At 37.4% G+C, this 19,560-nt stretch overlaps 1 protein-coding gene across 1 annotated transcript; it reads left to right on the plus strand.

The window, feature by feature from the left end:
- Positions 1–1,537: 1,537 nt before the first annotated feature.
- On the plus strand, positions 1,538–6,232 carry LOC107564377 (melatonin receptor type 1B-A-like). The gene is made up of 2 exons (XM_016249439.1): positions 1,538–1,583; positions 4,427–6,232. Exons 1-2 carry the CDS (start codon positions 1,538–1,540, stop codon positions 5,293–5,295), a joined length of 915 nt encoding a protein of 304 aa, XP_016104925.1. The 3' UTR covers positions 5,296–6,232.
- Positions 6,233–19,560: the final 13,328 nt, after the last annotated feature.

Below are 19,560 nucleotides of genomic sequence, written 5' to 3' on the forward strand. Positions count from 1 at the left end.
TTTGACATTTAACTGCTTTTGTTATTTGATAAGTGCATTAAAGCTGATACATATACTGTATATCATTTGAAAAATCTTCATTTATTTTGTAAAGAAAATTAAGTGCTATCAGTAAATCAGCAGAATTATTTTTTCAAGATGCATGATGTAAACGTTGTGTATCGACATGAGACATCAGTCTTCTGTTTCTTCTAGATTATGGATGAATGTTTGCATTCATTTTGTGTGGTTTTTGAAGTACCAGCTTTGAGGGACCAGTCCAATTGTATGGATGAGAGATGGATTATTGTAAAATATTGCAAAGCTTGTAATTTTTAATGTGACATTGATATCATATGCTTCTGCTGTAAGAGCTTTACCTGCATACTGGGTTCTTTGCTTCATTTTGTTCTGCTCTCGCAATGTAAAACACACCACAGATAGTGCAGATCCGGTCACCCAATTTAATTTTTAAAACATTCCATGAATTTTTCCACTGGAATACACATGGAATCTCTTGTTTCTCTTACCAAGTCACTTGCATCTTTCTCTCTATGTTTCGTGGGGTGCTTTAAAACTTTATTTTCTCTCCTTGTCTTCCCTTCTAATCCCTATTAGCATCCTTTACTGGGAATGTTTCTAAAGTAGGGAAATGCAATAGACCAGACCCAGATATTTTTTGTCTCTCAAATCACAGCAAGCATTTTACATTTCATTTATGCATTTGGCATATGCTTTTAAACAAAGTGACTTTGCGTTGAAGATATACAGTTCATTCATTCACAGAGAACTGAATTTTGAAATATTCGGAATATGATGGTTTTGGTAAACAACATCGATGTAACAAGTAAGTAGTACAATAATTTAAAATTATGGGCCAGTGTGTTTTTGAGTGTGAAGGCAGCAGTTCAAAAATTCATCTGTTTAGCAAACAAACTTAATGTTGTTCCAAATGTCAAAGCCCAGAATCCCGCAGGAGCCATCTGTGTATCTGGCACACTATTCATCTCCTGAACACTTATTCCTCACACCCTCTTCCTCACATCAGCATGCGGCAGGATCACAGAGGTAATGAGCGCAAGTGTGTGTGTGGTGCTCTACTAAAGCCGATTTTTATTTGTTTCTTTGCTTAGGCATCTCTGTTGAGCTAAACTCTGTTTTCAGGTTCAACAGCATACATTCTGGCCCAGTTTCTGAACAAGAGATTAGACCAAATTTCTCTCTCAGAAAGCCTTTCGACGTTCCAATTAAAACATTTAAAAGTCCAGCTGATTTCTTCCTCTTGCCTGTTAATCTTGTGAGAAAGGATGAAAGAGAGGGAAGGCAAATTGAGTTGTAATAATAAGTGAGAGAAAAAGAGATGGATCAGAAATCAGATAAAGTGAGAGATATTGACACAGAGTGAGAGAAAGATAGCAGACAATGACGGATCCAAATGAGAAAGACAAAATGGAGAAGAAGAGGGAGAGTGAGATAAGAGGAAATGGGCGGCTGTGAAAGTTGACAGCGATTTGTGGTGACCTTAAATCATTCCCGAGTGAGAGAAAGATAGCAGACAATGACGGATCCAAATGAGAAAGACAAAATGGAGAAGAAGAGGGAGAGTGAGATGAGGAAATGGGCGGCTGTGAAAGTTGACAGCGATTTGTGGTGACCTTAAATCATTCCATTTCTGGCGACATAAGCGAAAGTGACCATGCAGTGCAATGTGGGCTTGTCTTGTGATGCAACAATTTGAAAAGGTTTACATTGATGCAAATGAGCATCAATGGAATTTAAACAGTGTCCGAAAGTGCTGTTCTAAGCGTGTTTGAATCATGCATTGATAGTCATTCATCTTGTTCATGATAAAATGCATTGCTGCAATATCTATACCAATGTATTAGAGCAAGAGGAATGGCTACTAGCGACCTGCCGACCTCTAGCAATAAAATCAGTGTGAATGGAGCATCAGTCATTTGGATGAGGAATAGAATATTAACCTAAAATGATCGCTTTCTATATGGACTCATTTTCGCAGATGCATTCAATCGATATTCACTGAATGCATGTATCCATTACAAAAAATATTTCAGGTCTGTAACGCATTGGTTTAGGTGTACGTGTGTGCGTGTGTGTGTGTGTGTGTATGTGTGTACAGTACTGTGTTGAACTCTATATGAACTGCATCTGTGCTATAAATGCAAATACAACCTGATCTGAGGAGAAAACCTCAACTCCCAACAAACCAGTACACATGCATGCGAGAGACCGACTGGTAAACCAAGCAAACATGCACAGAAAGTGTGGTGTCTGTGACACTGGGTTCTCCTCTAGAGGAGAACTCAAGTGTCACAGACACCGCACTTAATCTAATGGATCTGAACTTTGTGTGAACCAAACAGTCAAAATACTACAGCGCCTGAACCTGTCCTACACACACACACACACACACACAAATGCTCCCACACTCCCAGACACGCAATATGTCAACTACAGTTCAGGTGCTGTTATCAAGTTTCCTTTCTTGTGTTTGTGTTTGTAAAAATGTGTATTAAAAATACATTCATTTTATTTTCTAGTGGCAAATAAATGCTGCATCAATGATTTCATGGAAAAACACCTTTCTAAATCTGAAGAACCTCGTGCATTTTAATTGGAATCTGTTTTTTTACAGTCGTACTTAACAAGAGAGAAAGAGAATTTTGCAATTTGTTGTTCAAAAACACAGCGTCCTAACCTGATGTAATGTGATAAAGTGTCAGGCTTCATCGCTTCTATAGGAAATTGTTGTTCTGACACTGAAAAGCCCTGTCTACAGTAACCTTTCATTGGTTTAAATCTTATTCCTAAGACTAAGTTGTGTATACTTTTTATTATATAATATAAATAAAATGTTTTACATTTTTAAATAATAAAATGGCATTTAAAGTGCTAATATATGCACAGCTACACTATTGTTCACTACTTGTCAGGAAGGTTTTTTTTTTTTGTATAAATTAATACTTTTATTCAGCAAGTATGAAATGTTTCTTGAGCATCAAATCAGCATATTAGAATGATTTCTGAAGGATCATGTGACTGAAGACTGGAGTAAAGATGCTGAAAATTCAGCTTCGCATCACAGGAATAAATTACATTTTAAATCATAATCAAATAGCAAACAGTTTTTTTAATTGTAATAATAATTTTACAATAGTACTGTTTTAATGTAAAGGGCAAATGAATGCAGCCTTGGTAACCATAAGATAAATATATATGTATTTGTTATTTGATAAGTGCATTAAAGCTGATACATGTACTGTATATCATTTTTTTCAAATGATCTTCATTTATTTTGTGAAGAAAATTAAGTGCTATCAGTAAATCAGTGGAATTATTTTTTCAAGATGCATGATGTAAACGTTGTGTATCGACATGAGACATCAGTCTTCTGTTTCTTCTAGATTATGGATGGATGTTTGCATTCATTTTGTGTGGTTTTTGAAGTACCAGCTTTGAGGGACCAGTCCAATTGTATGGATGAGAGATGGATTATTGTAAAATATTGCAAAGCTTGTAATTTTTAATGTAACATTGATATCATATACTTCTGCTGTAAGAGCTTTAGCTGCATACTGGGTTCTTTGCTGCTTCATTTTGTTTTGCTCTCGCAATGTAAAACACACCACAGATAGTGCAGATCTGATCACCCAATAAAAATTTTTAAAAATTCCATGGAATTTTTACCACTGGAATACACATGGAATCTCTTGTTTCTCTTACCAAGTCACTTGCATCTTTCTCTCTATGTTCCATGGTGTGCTTTAAAACGTTATTTTCTCTATTAAAAAAAAAAGTTTTTTTTAAATTGTAATAATTTTTACAATATTACTGTTTTAATGTATTTTTGATAAGTGCAAATGAGTGCAGCCTTGGTAAGCATAAGAGAAATATATATGTATTTAAAAATAAAAAACAACTTGCCAATCCCAAGCCTTTGAACAGTAGTGTAGTTACAGTACTTGACTACATCTTACTGTTGTTGCCATTTCTAATTTGCTGGTTTTTATATAATATAATAGTCAAGTCAGTGAAGTTGGTGCTATAAAAATGTCAGATTTCCAACGGTTAATGTAATTGAGTTTTTACAATTTAGAAACTGGTAACTATATAGTATTTTGACATGATCTGAATGTAACAACACAGTTCACTTTACTCTAATGCCATAACTTAGGTCTTGTATTTAAATTATTTTTTTCTTCTGTGTGTGTGTGTATTAGGTAATGCATTTGTAGTGAGCCTGGCTTTCGCCGATCTCCTTCAGATTTCCAACGGTTAATGTAATTTTGAGTTTTTACAATTTAGAAACTGGTAACTATATAGTATTTTGACATGATCTGAATGTAACAACACAGTTCACTTTACTCTAATGCCATAACTTAGGTCTTGTATTTAAATAATTTTTTCTTCTGTGTGTGTGTATTAGGTAATGCATTTGTAGTGAGCCTGGCTTTCGCCGATCTCCTGGTGGTTTGCTATCCCTACCCTCTGGTCTTGCACGGCATGCTGCACTCGGGCTGGTTGCCGGGGGAGATGGAGTGTAAGGTCAGCGGCTTCCTGATGGGAGCGAGCGTCATTGGCTCCATCTTCAACATCACCGCCATCGCCATCAACCGCTACTGTTTCATCTGCCAGGCCAACACCTACGAGAAAATCTACGGCCGTGCCGGAACCCTGGTACTACTGGTGTTAGTCTGGGTGCTCACCGCCATCGCCATTCTTCCAAACCTGGCACTTGGGTCGTTGACGTACGACCCTCGTGTTTATTCATGCACCTTTAGTCAGACGACAAGCGCGGGCTACACCATTGCCGTGGTGACCGTGCATTTCCTGCTTCCTATCGCGGTAGTAACGTTCTGCTATCTGAGGATTTGGGTGCTGGTGCTTCGCGTGAGGAGGCGGGTGTCAACCGATGTCAGGCCACGCCTCCGTCCGAGTGAGTTGCGCCACTTCTTGACCATGTTCGTCGTCTTTGTGCTGTTCGCCGTCTGCTGGGCACCGCTGAATTTGATTGGCCTGGCTGTTGCGGTGGACCCACCCCATGTAGCACCCATGGTCCCTGATTGGCTGTTTGTGGTGAGTTATTTCATGGCATACTTTAACTCCTGCCTGAACGCCGTAGTGTACGGACTGCTCAATCAGAACTTCCGCAGAGAATATCGAAGAATACTTCTGTCACTTTGTAAGCCACGCCTCTTCTTGCAGGAGACATCAAGGGGCGGGACTGAGCGCAGCAACAAACAGTCACCTGGCAACAACAATAACGATGATCAGCCCAAAGCGAACACAATATAACTTACCCACAATATATTTAATTGTTCAGAGATCTCAAAGAAAGAATACTGCAAAAAGGTTTTAAATTGTGTCCACTAATGTTTTGAAAATTTCGTTTTTATGACTCACTTTAGATACCAGCTCAATACCTCATTTGTTGGAAACCACACAATTATAATAATCCTCAGTATTAGAAAACTGAATTACATCTCACAAGTATTACAATCACATTCAATTAATGCATGCTAATGATTGAGAACAGTGCAATAAATCCTTACCAGACAAAAGATGCAAGCTTGAGAAAGACAAAGACCGCAGAACATGTTCATCTTCTCCAAACATGCACCCCTAGAAAATAACTTATTTTTCTCACTGTTCGTTGGAGGCTGTTTTCTCCAACCATCCATAAATTCTCACCTAACAGATCTCTCACAAGAAGGCAGCACCCAGAGGACTCGCACAGTTTCACAAGTGCTTCCCTAAAGATATAACAATATTAAAGAAACGCTCCCTGAATGCTTACACATTTGTGACCATTCAGCACCTTGACGTACGTTTTCCCAGCACTCCAATAGTGTTAGCACCTTGTGCTATGCAACCAATTCATTTTAAACTCAACGGAGAAAGTGTGAAACTAGGGCTCCCTTAGGTTTGCAGCAAAGGTTATCCAAACGTTCCCCAAAACACTGCAGCATCGTTCTTGTAAAACTCCCCTATTGCTATGCAAACTCAGCTTGAGCAACTCCCACTGCTGCATTCATACAAACACTGTGGAACTCTTCCCATATCCTTCCCACAAAATTCCTCTACTAGGTCTGTGGATGCAGTCCTATGAGAATATGCCAAAATGCTGCAAGAACATGTTTTTTATATTCTCCATAGGTTTAAAAACAAAACATAAAATGCTCCCTATGTCTGCATGTGCACCAGAACACATCTGCACATGCTGCACGTTACGCCATACTTGCATTGAATCCATTAACAGGGTTCAAATGCTAAACACAATCTAATAATATAAAAAATTATGCGCATAGGGCTTCATATTTATTTAACACAATGAATAGACTATTTGTCAGCATCTTTAAATTCTTAAGTCTGATTTATAATAATAATCTTTATAAATATACCTGCTTTAATATACCAGCATGTCACTCTGTGTCAATAGACATTTTATACATACACACTTCAAGGTGCCGGTCAATCAAACCACTAAATTAAAGAAGGACCAATTCTTCATGAAATACATTTGATAGCTTTGATATACTGTATGATCAATTCATACTGATACAATCATTTATAGATAGTTAGAAAGTCAAAACTGTGTAGTGAGGAAAGTTTCCATCTTAGTCATATCAGCTACTAAACTTACATTTTAAAGTTTCACTTCACAAATAATGTAGGTTTTACTTTGCTTACCCTGTACTAGTAGTCTGTCTGTCTGTGATGATAAGCAATGGGCTCTGGCTGTTACCGTTTCACAAAGAAAGCTTTTGAATAATTTTTGAAAAAAGAAATCTTTGATTCTACCTTTTCAGTGTCTTGCGCATGCGCACCCTGTTTTTGAATTGGTGTGTACGATTAACTTTTAAAGCACGAATCGAGATCCTGCAATCTTTTCCATGTCACTGAGCTGTGTTTCGTGCATTTAAAAGCAAAAAAAGTGTTGTGTAAATGGCCTCTTGTATGTCAGCTCACCGCAGTTTTAAAGCCCGCCGACATTTATATAGCCAGCTGTCTGGCAGTAAGTTTCAATAAACCGTCATTGACTGAAGAGCTGCCACTCTCAGAAATAAAGGTACAAAAGCTGTCACTGGGGCGGTACCTTTTCAAAAGGTACATGTTTGTACCTAAAGGGTCCATTTTGGTACCTTAAAGGTACTTAAAGTGTACATATAAGAACCTAATAGGAACAAAAGTGAACCTTTTGAAAAGGTACCGCCCCAGTTCCTTTATTTCTAAGAGTGGGATGAGGAAATAATAAAACTGTTCAGCGAAAATTGAGTACTTTTAACTTCTTAGCTTTCTAGAGAATGGAATGTTAATATTTAGTTTAGTTTTACTAACACCTTACTAATTGGTCCTCATTTATTCCTCACATTCGTTCAAAGAAATGTTGCAAGTTACTGATTTTTAATGCCTTTTCTTCTCGTGTAATTTATTTTTAGAAATTAATGGGGTCATATGATACATTTTCATGTTTTCCTTTTTCTTTAGTGTGCTAAGATATGAAAAGTCACAAAGCTCAAAGCCTCCCACAAAAGGATTTTTTCTGTCTAAAAGAGAAGGCTGATCCAGACCTGCCAAAAACGCCTCAATCGAATTCTCCCTCATATATCTACATCACTAACAGGGAATATTTGCACAATGCCGCCCAAATGTATATGCAAAGAAAGAAGGCATGGGGTGCATCTCAATCAGATCCCTAGCTCCCAACATCAGCTTACAATGTTGTAGATCGCCACCACTGGTATTAATCAACAACAGGAAGGAACCATTTTTTTAATATTATTTTTTATGCTCTTTAAACATATTGGGCCTCATTTATCAATCACAGATCCGTGTGCACAAATCAACTTACGACAGAGTTCATATGTGATTTATGAAACATTCGTATGCCGCCAATCTCATCTTACGAATGATCGCACGTTGATAAATGTGGTGGCAGAAAACAATCGTCATTTGAATATCACGCCCCTAAAAACACCCTGGTTTAGAAGCCTTGCCCCTAGAGTTTACGACGCGGAGAAACGAAAACCGGCCAAAAAGAGGAAGTAATCTCATGAAAGAGAAATTTATCTTACTCCAAAAACACCAGCTAACCTTGTAATTGCAAACAATTAGGCTACATTAATTTATGTAATTTATATTAAAATACTGGTAAATATAAACAGCCTATTTGTTCCCCTCACTCTACAACAAATATTTTACATTTAATGGTATTCAGAACCGAACAAGAATGAAAAAATGTTTGTGTGCAAAAATGTGAACAAGTGCAAAAATGTTTGTTTGGGCGGTGCACGCTGATTTTACAGCGGACCTTTTAAAATAAACTGTGTAACTTTTATGTTTGGTTGACTGCATTTTAGTTTGATGATGAATGGCTGAAATGTCAGGCAACACTAGAACTATTTGTGTGTGCATGAGGCGCCTGTGCAATCAGATGGATTTAATCAAATAAAGATATAAAGAAATTTTAATAAAATGCAAGTAAGTGTAAGTGTGTCACAAACACGAGCGTAGCCTATACTTGTTGCACATAGTTTTTTTTCCCTTTTGTTAATCTGTTAATTATATTATAGCCTATTATATATTTTGTGTGATCCTATTTATTTTATTCCTTTAATAGACTTAATTTCAGTTTTTCTCCTTTCACAGTTAAGCGCAGTAGGTGCATGATGTGACGATTGAATCCTCGTGGTCTTGTTTACGCTGCTATTCTCGCATATAAAGCTAAAGTCCTGTATAAAACCAAAAAAAAAAGACATTCTAATCTTACTGGTTAACGATCGACTAATGAGCTTCGTTTGACGGTCAGGAAAATAAAAATAAATAAATTCCAAGTTTTGCGTTGAAACAACCGTACGCCCAATTTTCTGTTGTACGTTCGTTTCGTAAATGAGGCCCATTGTTCTGTTACATATCCTTACAACATTTCAGCCGAATATTAGTTATAAACGTTAACTAGATGTGCTGACTACCTGTCTAGCAATGTGTGTTTATGCTGGAATTACTAAAAAACGATTTGTCTTTTTAAATCTTCTATTATGTGTCATTATATTTATGGAGTTGGCTCGTGCATTTTATGTTTCGCGCTTTAGAAATGTGACGTAGTTTCTGGTAAGGGAGCATAGTGATCAACGATGCTCCCTGGTTATTGCGGTGCATTGTGGGATTTTTCAGGGAGCGAAAGTTCCAGTGCACTGGAAGTATTTCACAATTGAGACAGCCCTTAAATTTACTGACTCCCTGATCAGTGCCCTGACTTCTAAACTAGGGAGCTTATTGAGACGCATGTGTGGTTTCAGGTATCGCAGTAGTGTTGTTGCCGCCATGTTGTGGAGACGCTGTGTTTCTATATGAAAGCAAAAGCACTTTATTTGGCCTTCTGAAATTGGATGCAACTACGAATTAGTGGTTAAGATTTATTTACAGCTCTGTTCCAGAACAGTACAACCCTAATGTTCAAGTGTGTGGAGCGCATTTTATGGAGAACAGTTTCCTGAACCTGAGAGTACAAGGCCGGCTGTGCACAAAGGCTGTTTATAAAAAAGGGGGCTATTCCAACTTTGCTAGGACAATCTGGCACTTCTGAATCAGCGCCTGTATGTATGTTTTATTATTTGCTATTGACTGTTCAAATGCAGAGTTTGGTGAAGTGTAGAGTAATGCATATTGTTTGTTGTTCTTATGATCACAAGTGCAGATATGGATTTATGTTTACAAACAAAGTATCCTCTGTCCTCTGTGCGAAAAGACGACAAACATAGATGCACTGCATGTTCTGTTTCACACTAGACGCTCAAGAAGAGCTGAAGCAGCATTGTGCATTCTCACATAGCAGAGTCACTCTGATACGTTCTGCTCAAGTAGGTTCCGATCCATCTGCATTTTTAGGTTTATCTGACTCTGGCTCGAACTGATATGATAAAACTGACGACATTATTAACTGTCTTTATATAATTGCTTTGGAAGCTGAAGCTCGCGATTTATGATAAGGGGCGTTACACTGGTTCAGCTGTCCAATCAGAGCACACTTAGCTTTTCAGAAGGAGGGGGTTTGTAGAAATTTACACATTTTTGAAAGACTGGGCATAGAGGAGATACAATAATGTACAGTATGTGAAAATGTGTTTTTTGAACATTAAAGCATGCTGACATACTCTATTACACCCAATACACAAAATAATGATCTTTGAAAATAGCATCATATGACCTCTTTAATCTCCACAACCTGTGCTCACCTTTTCAGTACTTTTTCATTATTCTGGAAATCATTTTTTTTTGTCTTTTAAAGATTCCACTACAGATGTGTTCATTGTCAATCTGTGTATGTGAGCTCTTTAAGCCTAAAAAGTGTAAAAACTAGAATCTGCCAAAAAAAGAAAAACTGAATTCACTAAACGGTTACATCAAAACATTTAACAATTCAGCTAAAAAAACCTCTCTATAAGCACCCGTATTTCAGTTTAGCCACACATCTAACACTCAAAACCAATTGACATGGCCAAAAATTGCATTGAGAAAACTCCATTCAGCACTAATTTTGTGCCTATTTTTGCATAATTCATTTAGTGCCCCGGGTGCTAAAACAATGCAGACAGTTTGCAAATAAACAAGTCATAGACATGGGTTTACTTTTATTGACATGAATCAGTGGATCTTCCAGTTCAGGGTCAGATTTAAGCCTCAAATTTTAAGCACTTCAAATTATGAATACCAGTAGCAGTAAAGTTTTAACAATGTATTCCGAAGAGTTTTTGGCTCCTTTTCAAAGGGGGCTTCAATTCTGATTCCAGTGAGTAATGATAATGCTTTATAAAAGGCATCAATGCACTTATTGAAATCTTAAGTATACTGCAATCTTTAAATATTGTATTTTATAATCTGTTGAACCATGGTGCATTTTGGCAGTCTGTAACATTTTTATTTCACATGGTCAAAAATAGATTTGAATTTTTGTGTCCCAGTAAATTTGGAAAAATGTTACTGAAACCCAAACACCATATGGTCCGAGAGTGCTCAGGGTGTTAAAAAAATACTCCTACAAAGAGTTCAAGTTTATCTGACTGCATTTCAAGTTCTTAGTAACAATGATCTCTTTCAGCTGTGAGTTCATATCAGACCATGTGAGGTGGGAGTTTCGACATTTACCTGGACTATTACAAACACAATAGGCTGCAGTAGCCCTTAAGCATGATTCAAAAGCACAATGAAGATGTCATTAGACAGAGAGCGGCTTACTTGTTCTGTTTACAGTTCCAGTGTTATCTTAGTAATCTTAGTAATGGAGTTTGTCGCAGGACAGTGAATGACTCCATGTGTCTCTATGCATTTAAAACGCATCACGCCATCAGTCACTGATATCTTAGTATTCCAACCGAGCGCCCGAGCACTCGCATATTGTACTGTTTATATGGGTATTCCTTTTGATTCTGAGTATTTTATATCAGTTTGTCTCATGGGTAACCTGATCTTAGTATTTACGATGAGAGTAGACTAATCTTAGTAACTTCAACGGGTATCTCACACTTCTTACTGTGGCGAGATCACATGCTAATTTCTTAGTACCTTTGACTATGATGAATAATCTCTGTATTTATGACAAATGCTCATTTAGTAATCTCTTTGTCTTGGTAAACCAGTGAAGTGCTGGCATCTTTGTGTCTGCAGTTAGTATTTTTGTCTTGGAATTTTTGATGATACTTAAAAATCAAAGAAAAGCTTTTATCCAGCACCTGTAAAGTGATATTCGCATTGGTGGAATAATTATGATGTGCTTTGCTGAGAACGAAGAAATATATAATTATGTATTTGTTATTTATGAATTATTTTAAAAATAGTTTTTGTTGTTATTGCTACCTTCTGTACTTTGATACCATTTCTAAGTCTGTGAGCATCCATTCTGATCTACAGTATTCACTGTAATTGTACTGTATTTGGCTAATTAAATTTTTTTTATATGGTACGAAGACTGAGTACTTATCTTAGTTTACACAACAAGTACTAAACTGTCTTAAATGAGTTTACTTAAATGGTTTATACAAAATGATTATCATTTATTTCCACTTTCATTTAAATGTGAATCCCCAGAAGAAGAAAAAACGGGGAAAAAACACTGTGCAGATTATGTTACCTCAAGTTAAGGAACTAAATTAAGTTGAAGTCAATAAATGAATAAACCCTTGAAGTAATCTTAACCAAGAGGTGCATCTTATTAGTGTGTCTTGGTACTCGGGTAAGTTCTCTCATCTTAGTATTGCTGCTGTTGTGGTGAACATGAACTGATGTACTACATTTGTAAAACTTAACTTAGTAAATCAAAGCATTAATCGGGTCAAACTGTTACAGCCCCAAACACTTGTGATATTTCATACTGCAAAATGAATGTGCATGAATTTTGATTGTTTTATTTGAACCTTTTGAATTTGTGCTCTTAAGGAACAAGACAGCGATTACTTTTGGACAAATCACGGCATGACTGATAAATTGCTAAGAAAAAAAAATGGACTGATGTGAAAAATAGAGCCAAGAGGCTTTAAAAAATAATGTGACATGGTCTAAAATGATACCATGATGACTGCTGGTGTAAGATTTATGTTAATAAAACTTTTATTTTTAAGAAATGTCCAATTTGTGTTTTTTTCTTTTGATTCTTTGCTCTGCTGATGGAGTCGCAAGTGTGGTGAAGGAGTAAACACACCATCACAAACAGTGGACTGAAAACAAGCTGCTGGAGACACCGTCCCACTCTTTCTCCCTATATATCTATCCTCCAGTGGTCTGCTTTTCCTTAATTCTTAAAGGTGCAATAGGTGATTTGTCTTCAGAAACATTTTCTTAATGCTGGTTGAAAGTCTCTTCACATCTCGATTAGCAATCATTAAGTTAAGTGGTCTGAATGTATTTATATATTCTGTGGAAGGCGTAGTGATTACTTTTGGACAAATCACGGCATGACTGATAAATTGCTAAGAAAAAAAAATGGACTGATGTGAAAAATAGAGCCAAGAGGCTTTAAAAAATAATGTGACATGGTCTAAAATGATACCATGATGACTGCTGGTGTAAGATTTATGTTAATAAAACTTTTATTTTTAAGAAATGTCCAATTTGTGTTTTTTCTTTTGATTCTTTGCTCTGCTGATGGAGTCGCAAGTGTGGTGAAGGAGTAAACACACCATCACAAACAGTGGACTGAAAACAAGCTGCTGGAGACACCGTCCCACTCTTTCTCCCTATATATCTATCCTCCAGTGGTCTGCTTTTCCTTAATTCTTAAAGGTGCAATAGGTGATTTGTCTTCAGAAACATTTTCTTAATGCTGGTTGAAAGTCTCTTCACATCTCAATTAGCAATCATTAAGTTAAGTGGTCTGAATGTATTTATATATTCTGTGGAAGGCGTAGGACCACGAAATGTTCGGCCAATCAAAACGCTCGGTCCGAGCGTTTTAATTGGCTTTCCTACCTGTCTGTCAACATATGTATTTGCAAACCTCTGCGCACCCTGTTTGCGCAGACAGGATACGTCATCAGCGCGTTCACGCACGCTGTGCAGACAGAGCGAGAATGGCAGACAAACATCAACAAGCCGATCTTCCTTCATGGTATTGTAGTACTTTTACTAACTGTACTATAAAGTTTTCTCACCAGTGAATGACACATGATGTAGCCCAGTGGTTCCCAAGTCCAGTCCTCGCGCAAGGGAAGCAGGGGAAATCCGTTGAAGTTTACTTCACTTTGGAACATTCATTGACGGATTTGCGCTGCGCAGCATCTTCAAACACAGACGAAACTTACTTGTGAAGTGTGACATTAGGGCCTTTCGCACCGCTTTAGTTCCAGAACTAAATGTACTGTACTAAAGTACTGGGACGATTTTTCGTGAACTATTTCCCAGTACCATTTAAAGGGTTGCATTCGCACCGAGAGTGTGTACTAGGAAGTGACGCAAGCCGGTCGAAAGCGTCGTCATTTGTGTGCGGCGTTCAACAACAGAAACAAAGAAAAACAACATTAACAACAGGAGGATGGAGGACGCTGTGATCGGAGCTGTGTATATATAATTATGTATTTGTTATTTATGAATTATTTTAAAAATAGTTTTTGTTGTTATTGCTACCTTCTGTACTTTGATACCATTTCTAAGTCTGTGAGCATCCATTCTGATCTACAGTATTCACTGTAATTGTACTGTATTTGGCTAATTAAATTTTTTTTATATGGTACGAAGACTGAGTACTTATCTTAGTTTACACAACAAGTACTAAACTGTCTTAACTGAGTTTACTTAAATGGTTTATGCAAAATGATTATCTCATTTATTTCCAATTTTATTTCATGTGAATCCCCAGAAAAGAAAAAAAAACACTGTGCAGATTGTTACCCCTCAAGTTAAGGAACTAAATAAAGTTGAGGTCAATGAATAAACCCTTGAAGTAATCTCAATCAACAGGTGCATCTTATCAGTGTGTCTTAGTACTCGGGTAAGTTCTCTCATCTTAGTATTGCTGCTGTTGTGGTGAACATGAACTGATGTACTACATTTGTAAAACTTAACTTAGTAAATCAAAGCATTAATCGGGTCAAACTGTTACAGCCCCAAACACTTGTGATATTTCATACTGCAAAATGAATGTGCATGAATTTTGATTGTTTTATTTGAACCTTTTGAATTTGTGCTCTTAAGGAACAAGACAGTGATTACTTTTGGACAAATCACGGCATGACTGATAAATTGCTAAGAAAAAAAAATGGACTGATGTGAAAAATAGAGCCAAGAGGCTTTAAAAAATAATGTGACATGGTCTAAAATGATACCATGATGACTGCTGGTGTAAGATTTATGTTAATAAAACTTTTATTTTTAAGAAATGTCCAATTTGTGTTTTTTTCTTTTGATTCTTTGCTCTGCTGATGGAGTCGCAAGTGTGGTGAAGGAGTAAACACACCATCACAAACAGTGGACTGAAAACAAGCTGCTGGAGACACCGTCCCACTCTTTCTCCCTATATATCTATCCTCCAGTGGTCTGCTTTTCCTTAATTCTTAAAGGTGCAATAGGTGATTTGTCTTCAGAAACATTTTCTTAATGCTGGTTGAAAGTCTCTTCACATCTCGATTAGCAATCATTAAGTTAAGTGGTCTGAATGTATTTATATATTCTGTGGAAGGCGTAGGACCACGAAATGTTCGGCCAATCAAAACGCTCGGTCCGAGCGTTTTAATTGGCTTTCCTACCTGTCTGTCAACATATGTATTTGCAAACCTCTGCGCACCCTGTTTGCGCAGACAGGATACGTCATCAGCGCGTTCACGCACGCTGTGCAGACAGAGCGAGAATGGCAGACAAACATCAACAAGCCGATCTTCCTTCATGGTATTGTAGTACTTTTACTAACTGTACTATAAAGTTTTCTCACCAGTGAATGACACATGATGTAGCCCAGTGGTTCCCAAGTCCAGTCCTCGCGCAAGGGAAGCAGGGGAAATCCGTTGAAGTTTACTTCACTTTGGAACATTCATTGACGGATTTGCGCTGCGCAGCATCTTCAAACACAGACGAAACTTACTTGTGAAGTGTGACATTAGGGCCTTTCGCACCGCTTTAGTTCCAGAACTAAATGTACTGTACTAAAGTACTGGGACGATTTTTCGTGAACTATTTCCCAGTACCATTTAAAGGGTTGCATTCGCACCGAGAGTGTGTACTAGGAAGTGACGCAAGCCGGTCGAAAGCGTCGTCATTTGTGTGCGGCGTTCAACAACAGAAACAAAGAAAAACAACATTAACAACAGGAGGATGGAGGACGCTGTGATCGGAGCTGTGTTTTTGTTGCGTCTCGCGGGTTTCATAATAATGGACATGGAATGTCGACGTATTCGTAAAGCGATTGAAAGAACGGAAAGGAGGACTAAGAATCTCCAACGACAACTGGCAGTGCCACATTTGCTACAAGTGCCTGCACTTCAGCATCCGTCCGTCTATCGCTGTTCTCCATACTTGCGAAATAAGTTGACACAATGTTAACAGTACGTTTACACTGTGTTTTAAATCATGGCGGGTGAGGGCGTTTTCGTATGCGTTTGGCCGATCAATGTTTACTTACGTCATGATTAGTACCAGTTGTGCTGGTTAGACCCTGCTCCGGAGTAGGAGCTAATTTGGTTCTCGAAAAAGGCAGTCCGGTACTAAAATCGCACCCAGTTCCGGTGGTGCGAAAACGCCAAAAAGTGGGTAGTTACACAATTAGTTCTGGTACTATGAAAAGGTTCCCGCAGTGCGAAAGGCCCTATAATATACCTCTGTAAATAAATACTATTTAATTTCACGTCTCGCACACTTTAATGCCCTTTGTATGGAACATATACGCTCGCTTCGAACTGGAATCATGGCGGAATATCCGGTGATGTACACTTCCCAGGGCACTCACGGTCTAATAGAACAAACGTTGCATGTGATAAGAGATACATATGAAATGTGCAGAGTAGGAGGGCGCGAGGATTGGAATTGGGAACTGCTGATGTAGCCTATTGTAATGTTGTTCTGGTCTGTGAGCGTATATGCGTTCAGGGGGCGTGGCTTTGGACGGCGATTGCAGGGAGGGTGGGACGTTCGCTTTCAGTGCTATCAGGCTAAAGTTAGCATTTTCCAAGATCTCCTACTGCACATTTAAATAAAGGGCTTTCACGTTTTCTTTTTCCTTTCCCCTCCAAAGTCCTTTTCTTGTCAAACGCCTTTTTCCATCATCACTGAATCTCTCTGAGTGCCTTTTTACGATCATGACCTGCCTTATCACTCACATCACTCTTTCACAGTTTTCTTTGTCTCCTCGTGCCTTTTCCTCTTTCTTTGTCAGATCCTATGCTTATTTAAGAGTGCTTGCTAAATCAAACATCAGTATAATTAGAGGTAGTGATTTAAACACCTAAAGGCCTGTTCACACCAAGAACAATAACTATAAATATAATGACACACCAACAGCGTTCCCACACTAACATTGTTTATTATATTAATTTTAGGATTATTATATTATTATAATCCAATTACATCGTTTGCCACTTTAAATGTTCAAGCTCTTTAAAGCAGGATGGAATTTAGAGCTATATCTTTATCGTTATCATTATAGTTTTCGTCCTTGTTGTAAACCCTTCATTAACTAGTGGTGCGTAACTTGTCCCAGGGCATTTGTGCTACAGACGGATATCTAAAATTGTGTGGTTTGTTGAGGAGAGGTGTGCTATTACTTTTCACAGTAATCAGGTTTTCATCTGATGGATTATAAATTGCCAAAAAAGTCACCAAGGTGACTAGAATATCAAATAATGTCTTCATATCAAAATATTACTTAAAGCTGCAGTCCGTAAGTTTTGCCTCTTTGTCACCATGTCTGTTTGAAAACCTGGAATTGCAGCTGTGTGCAGAATTATCTAGTTTGCGTGGATTGTGAGTCGGTGCGGCTCCAGCGTGGATGAATCTAATGTTCTGAAGAGTATGTGTGGCAGTCAGTCACCGCACCAGTGTGGATATTTACTGTGCTTCGCAATCACAGACTCAAGCCTACGTCTTGGAATATGACCCAAATAAGAATTTTCACCGTATATTGCCATCTGAACAAGTAAGTAACAAGTCTGTCACATTTGTTCTGACCAACTGAGGAAAAAAGCATTACCATAAATCTTGCTACAAATGGTGATTTAAATCTAAAGATCGGTTATTTCATATCACATCAAGTTGTTATTATTGTTATTATTCTCAAATGATTAATGTTAACAACATCAGCATTGGTGACTATGAGTAGTGTGTATTAGCGTGTAGATTTCAATTTTTGCACAGTCTAATCTAATTGTCATACTCTTCGAATTTCATATTAAGAAATTATTTTAACCCAAAAAGCAAATTATGCTCCCTTCGAACTGGTTTTCTAATCCCAGGCTATCTGTAATCAGAAGAACATTTATAACTGGAATATAATTAAATTTCATTCACATGTGTTTCATAAACACATAATCCTTTCTGGATTACAATCCGCCATCAAAATTATACATTTAATTATTCTGGCTGCTGTGAGAAAAGGCTATAAACGATCGGCCACCTGCAGGATCCTCACATGCGATAGCCTAGTACCCGGGACAACAACTTTATGTTTACAGACGTGACGTAATGACGCAGTGCCATGCTCGAATTTCCCGCGAAAACCTACCCGTAACTGTTATCACTCAAATTAGAAAACATTATTATAAGCTAACCGTTGTAAGGCAATAGTTTTGAACACTGGCTGGTTATGTACTTGCTCAAATATTGATATCGAATAATTTTTAACCAAAAAAGTAACGGACTGCAGCTTTAATATATTTTAAGAGACATTATGTTAAAGGGGTCATATGATGCTTTTTTAAAGTTCATTATTTGGTGTATTTGGTGTAACAGAATATGTCCTAGATTACTGAAACCACGCCTTCTTTCTTTGCATGCACATTTGGGCGGCATTATGCAAATATTTCCATATAGTGAGGTAGATATGTGGGGGCGTGTTAGAACGAGACGTTTTAGGGGGGCGTGGCAGAGTCTTAACTTTGATAAAGAATATCTCTTTGGTTTTGAGACTTTAGTCTTTGCAACTTCAGGGATCTTATCTATGCACAATCAGTTTGTTACACTCCAAAGAGAAAGGAAAACTTGAAATCGCATCATATGACCCCTTTAACTCTTTCAAGATATAATTTATAATGTAGATTATACTTTAAATATAAATATAATACAGTATAGGCAAATTTTACTGGCACATAACAATAATTTTTAATAAATAAATAAAAAACACTCAGGATACACCATCATTTTTATAATGACGATAAAACATCTCAATAAAATGATGGACGGATTTAAATATTCATCTGCAAAATAAAGATAAATGCTACCAAAATCCCTTCTCAGATATTATGAAGGGACTAGAATCGGTGAATCATTGTTTGAATCTTTTAATTTATATGAACCGTCCGAGCGAGCCAATTCACTAGAATGAATCAGATTTCCCAACGCAATATGAAGCAAGCATTTCGAACGAACTGATTCATTAGTCATTAGAATGATTCAATTGTTTCAACGCTACATTTGAAACCGAGGATCCATTAAAGCAAATCGAATCTCTACAATGAATCGACTTTTACAACAACCGGGAAAGAAGATCGTTGAGGAGCTTGTTTGATTATTTCCTCACCTTCTTTGCCAGTAGAAAGGCCTAAGTTCACACCAACGTGACCTTACAAAATACAAAAACTGCTGTTAAACTAGTAGTTTATGTAGTTAATTTTTGAGTATAAAAAACCCTTAGCAACTCACCTTAGCAAACGCCTAGCAAAACCCTGGCAATCAGTCACAACTCCACATCACAGTGCCGATGTTTTTCTTAAGAAAATAAAAAAATTTCTCTCTTGCTCTTGTTATTCTTTTATTCTCATTATCCTTGTAAAAATGTGAGTCTTATGTGAGCTGCTAATCTGATTGGCCTCCTGCCTGCATATTAACTATCCAAAGTTTCTTCCGAATTCAATCCATTTTCTATGTGGG

Source organism: Sinocyclocheilus grahami, unplaced genomic scaffold, assembly GCF_001515645.1.
Source record: "Sinocyclocheilus grahami isolate Dianchi unplaced genomic scaffold, SAMN03320097.WGS_v1.1 scaffold927.1, whole genome shotgun sequence".
In the NCBI taxonomy this organism is placed as follows: Eukaryota; Metazoa; Chordata; class Actinopteri; order Cypriniformes; family Cyprinidae; genus Sinocyclocheilus; species Sinocyclocheilus grahami.

Bases quoted from the DNA above. Each gene is read 5' to 3' on its own strand.
- LOC107564377 (XM_016249439.1), top strand. From the start codon at position 1,538: ATGACGGATCCAAATGAGAAAGACAAAATGGAGAAGAAGAGGGAGA. The intron at 1,584-4,426 runs GTGAGATGAGGA...TGTGTGTATTAG, and splicing joins AATGGAGAAGAAGAGGGAGA to GTAATGCATTTGTAGTGAGC.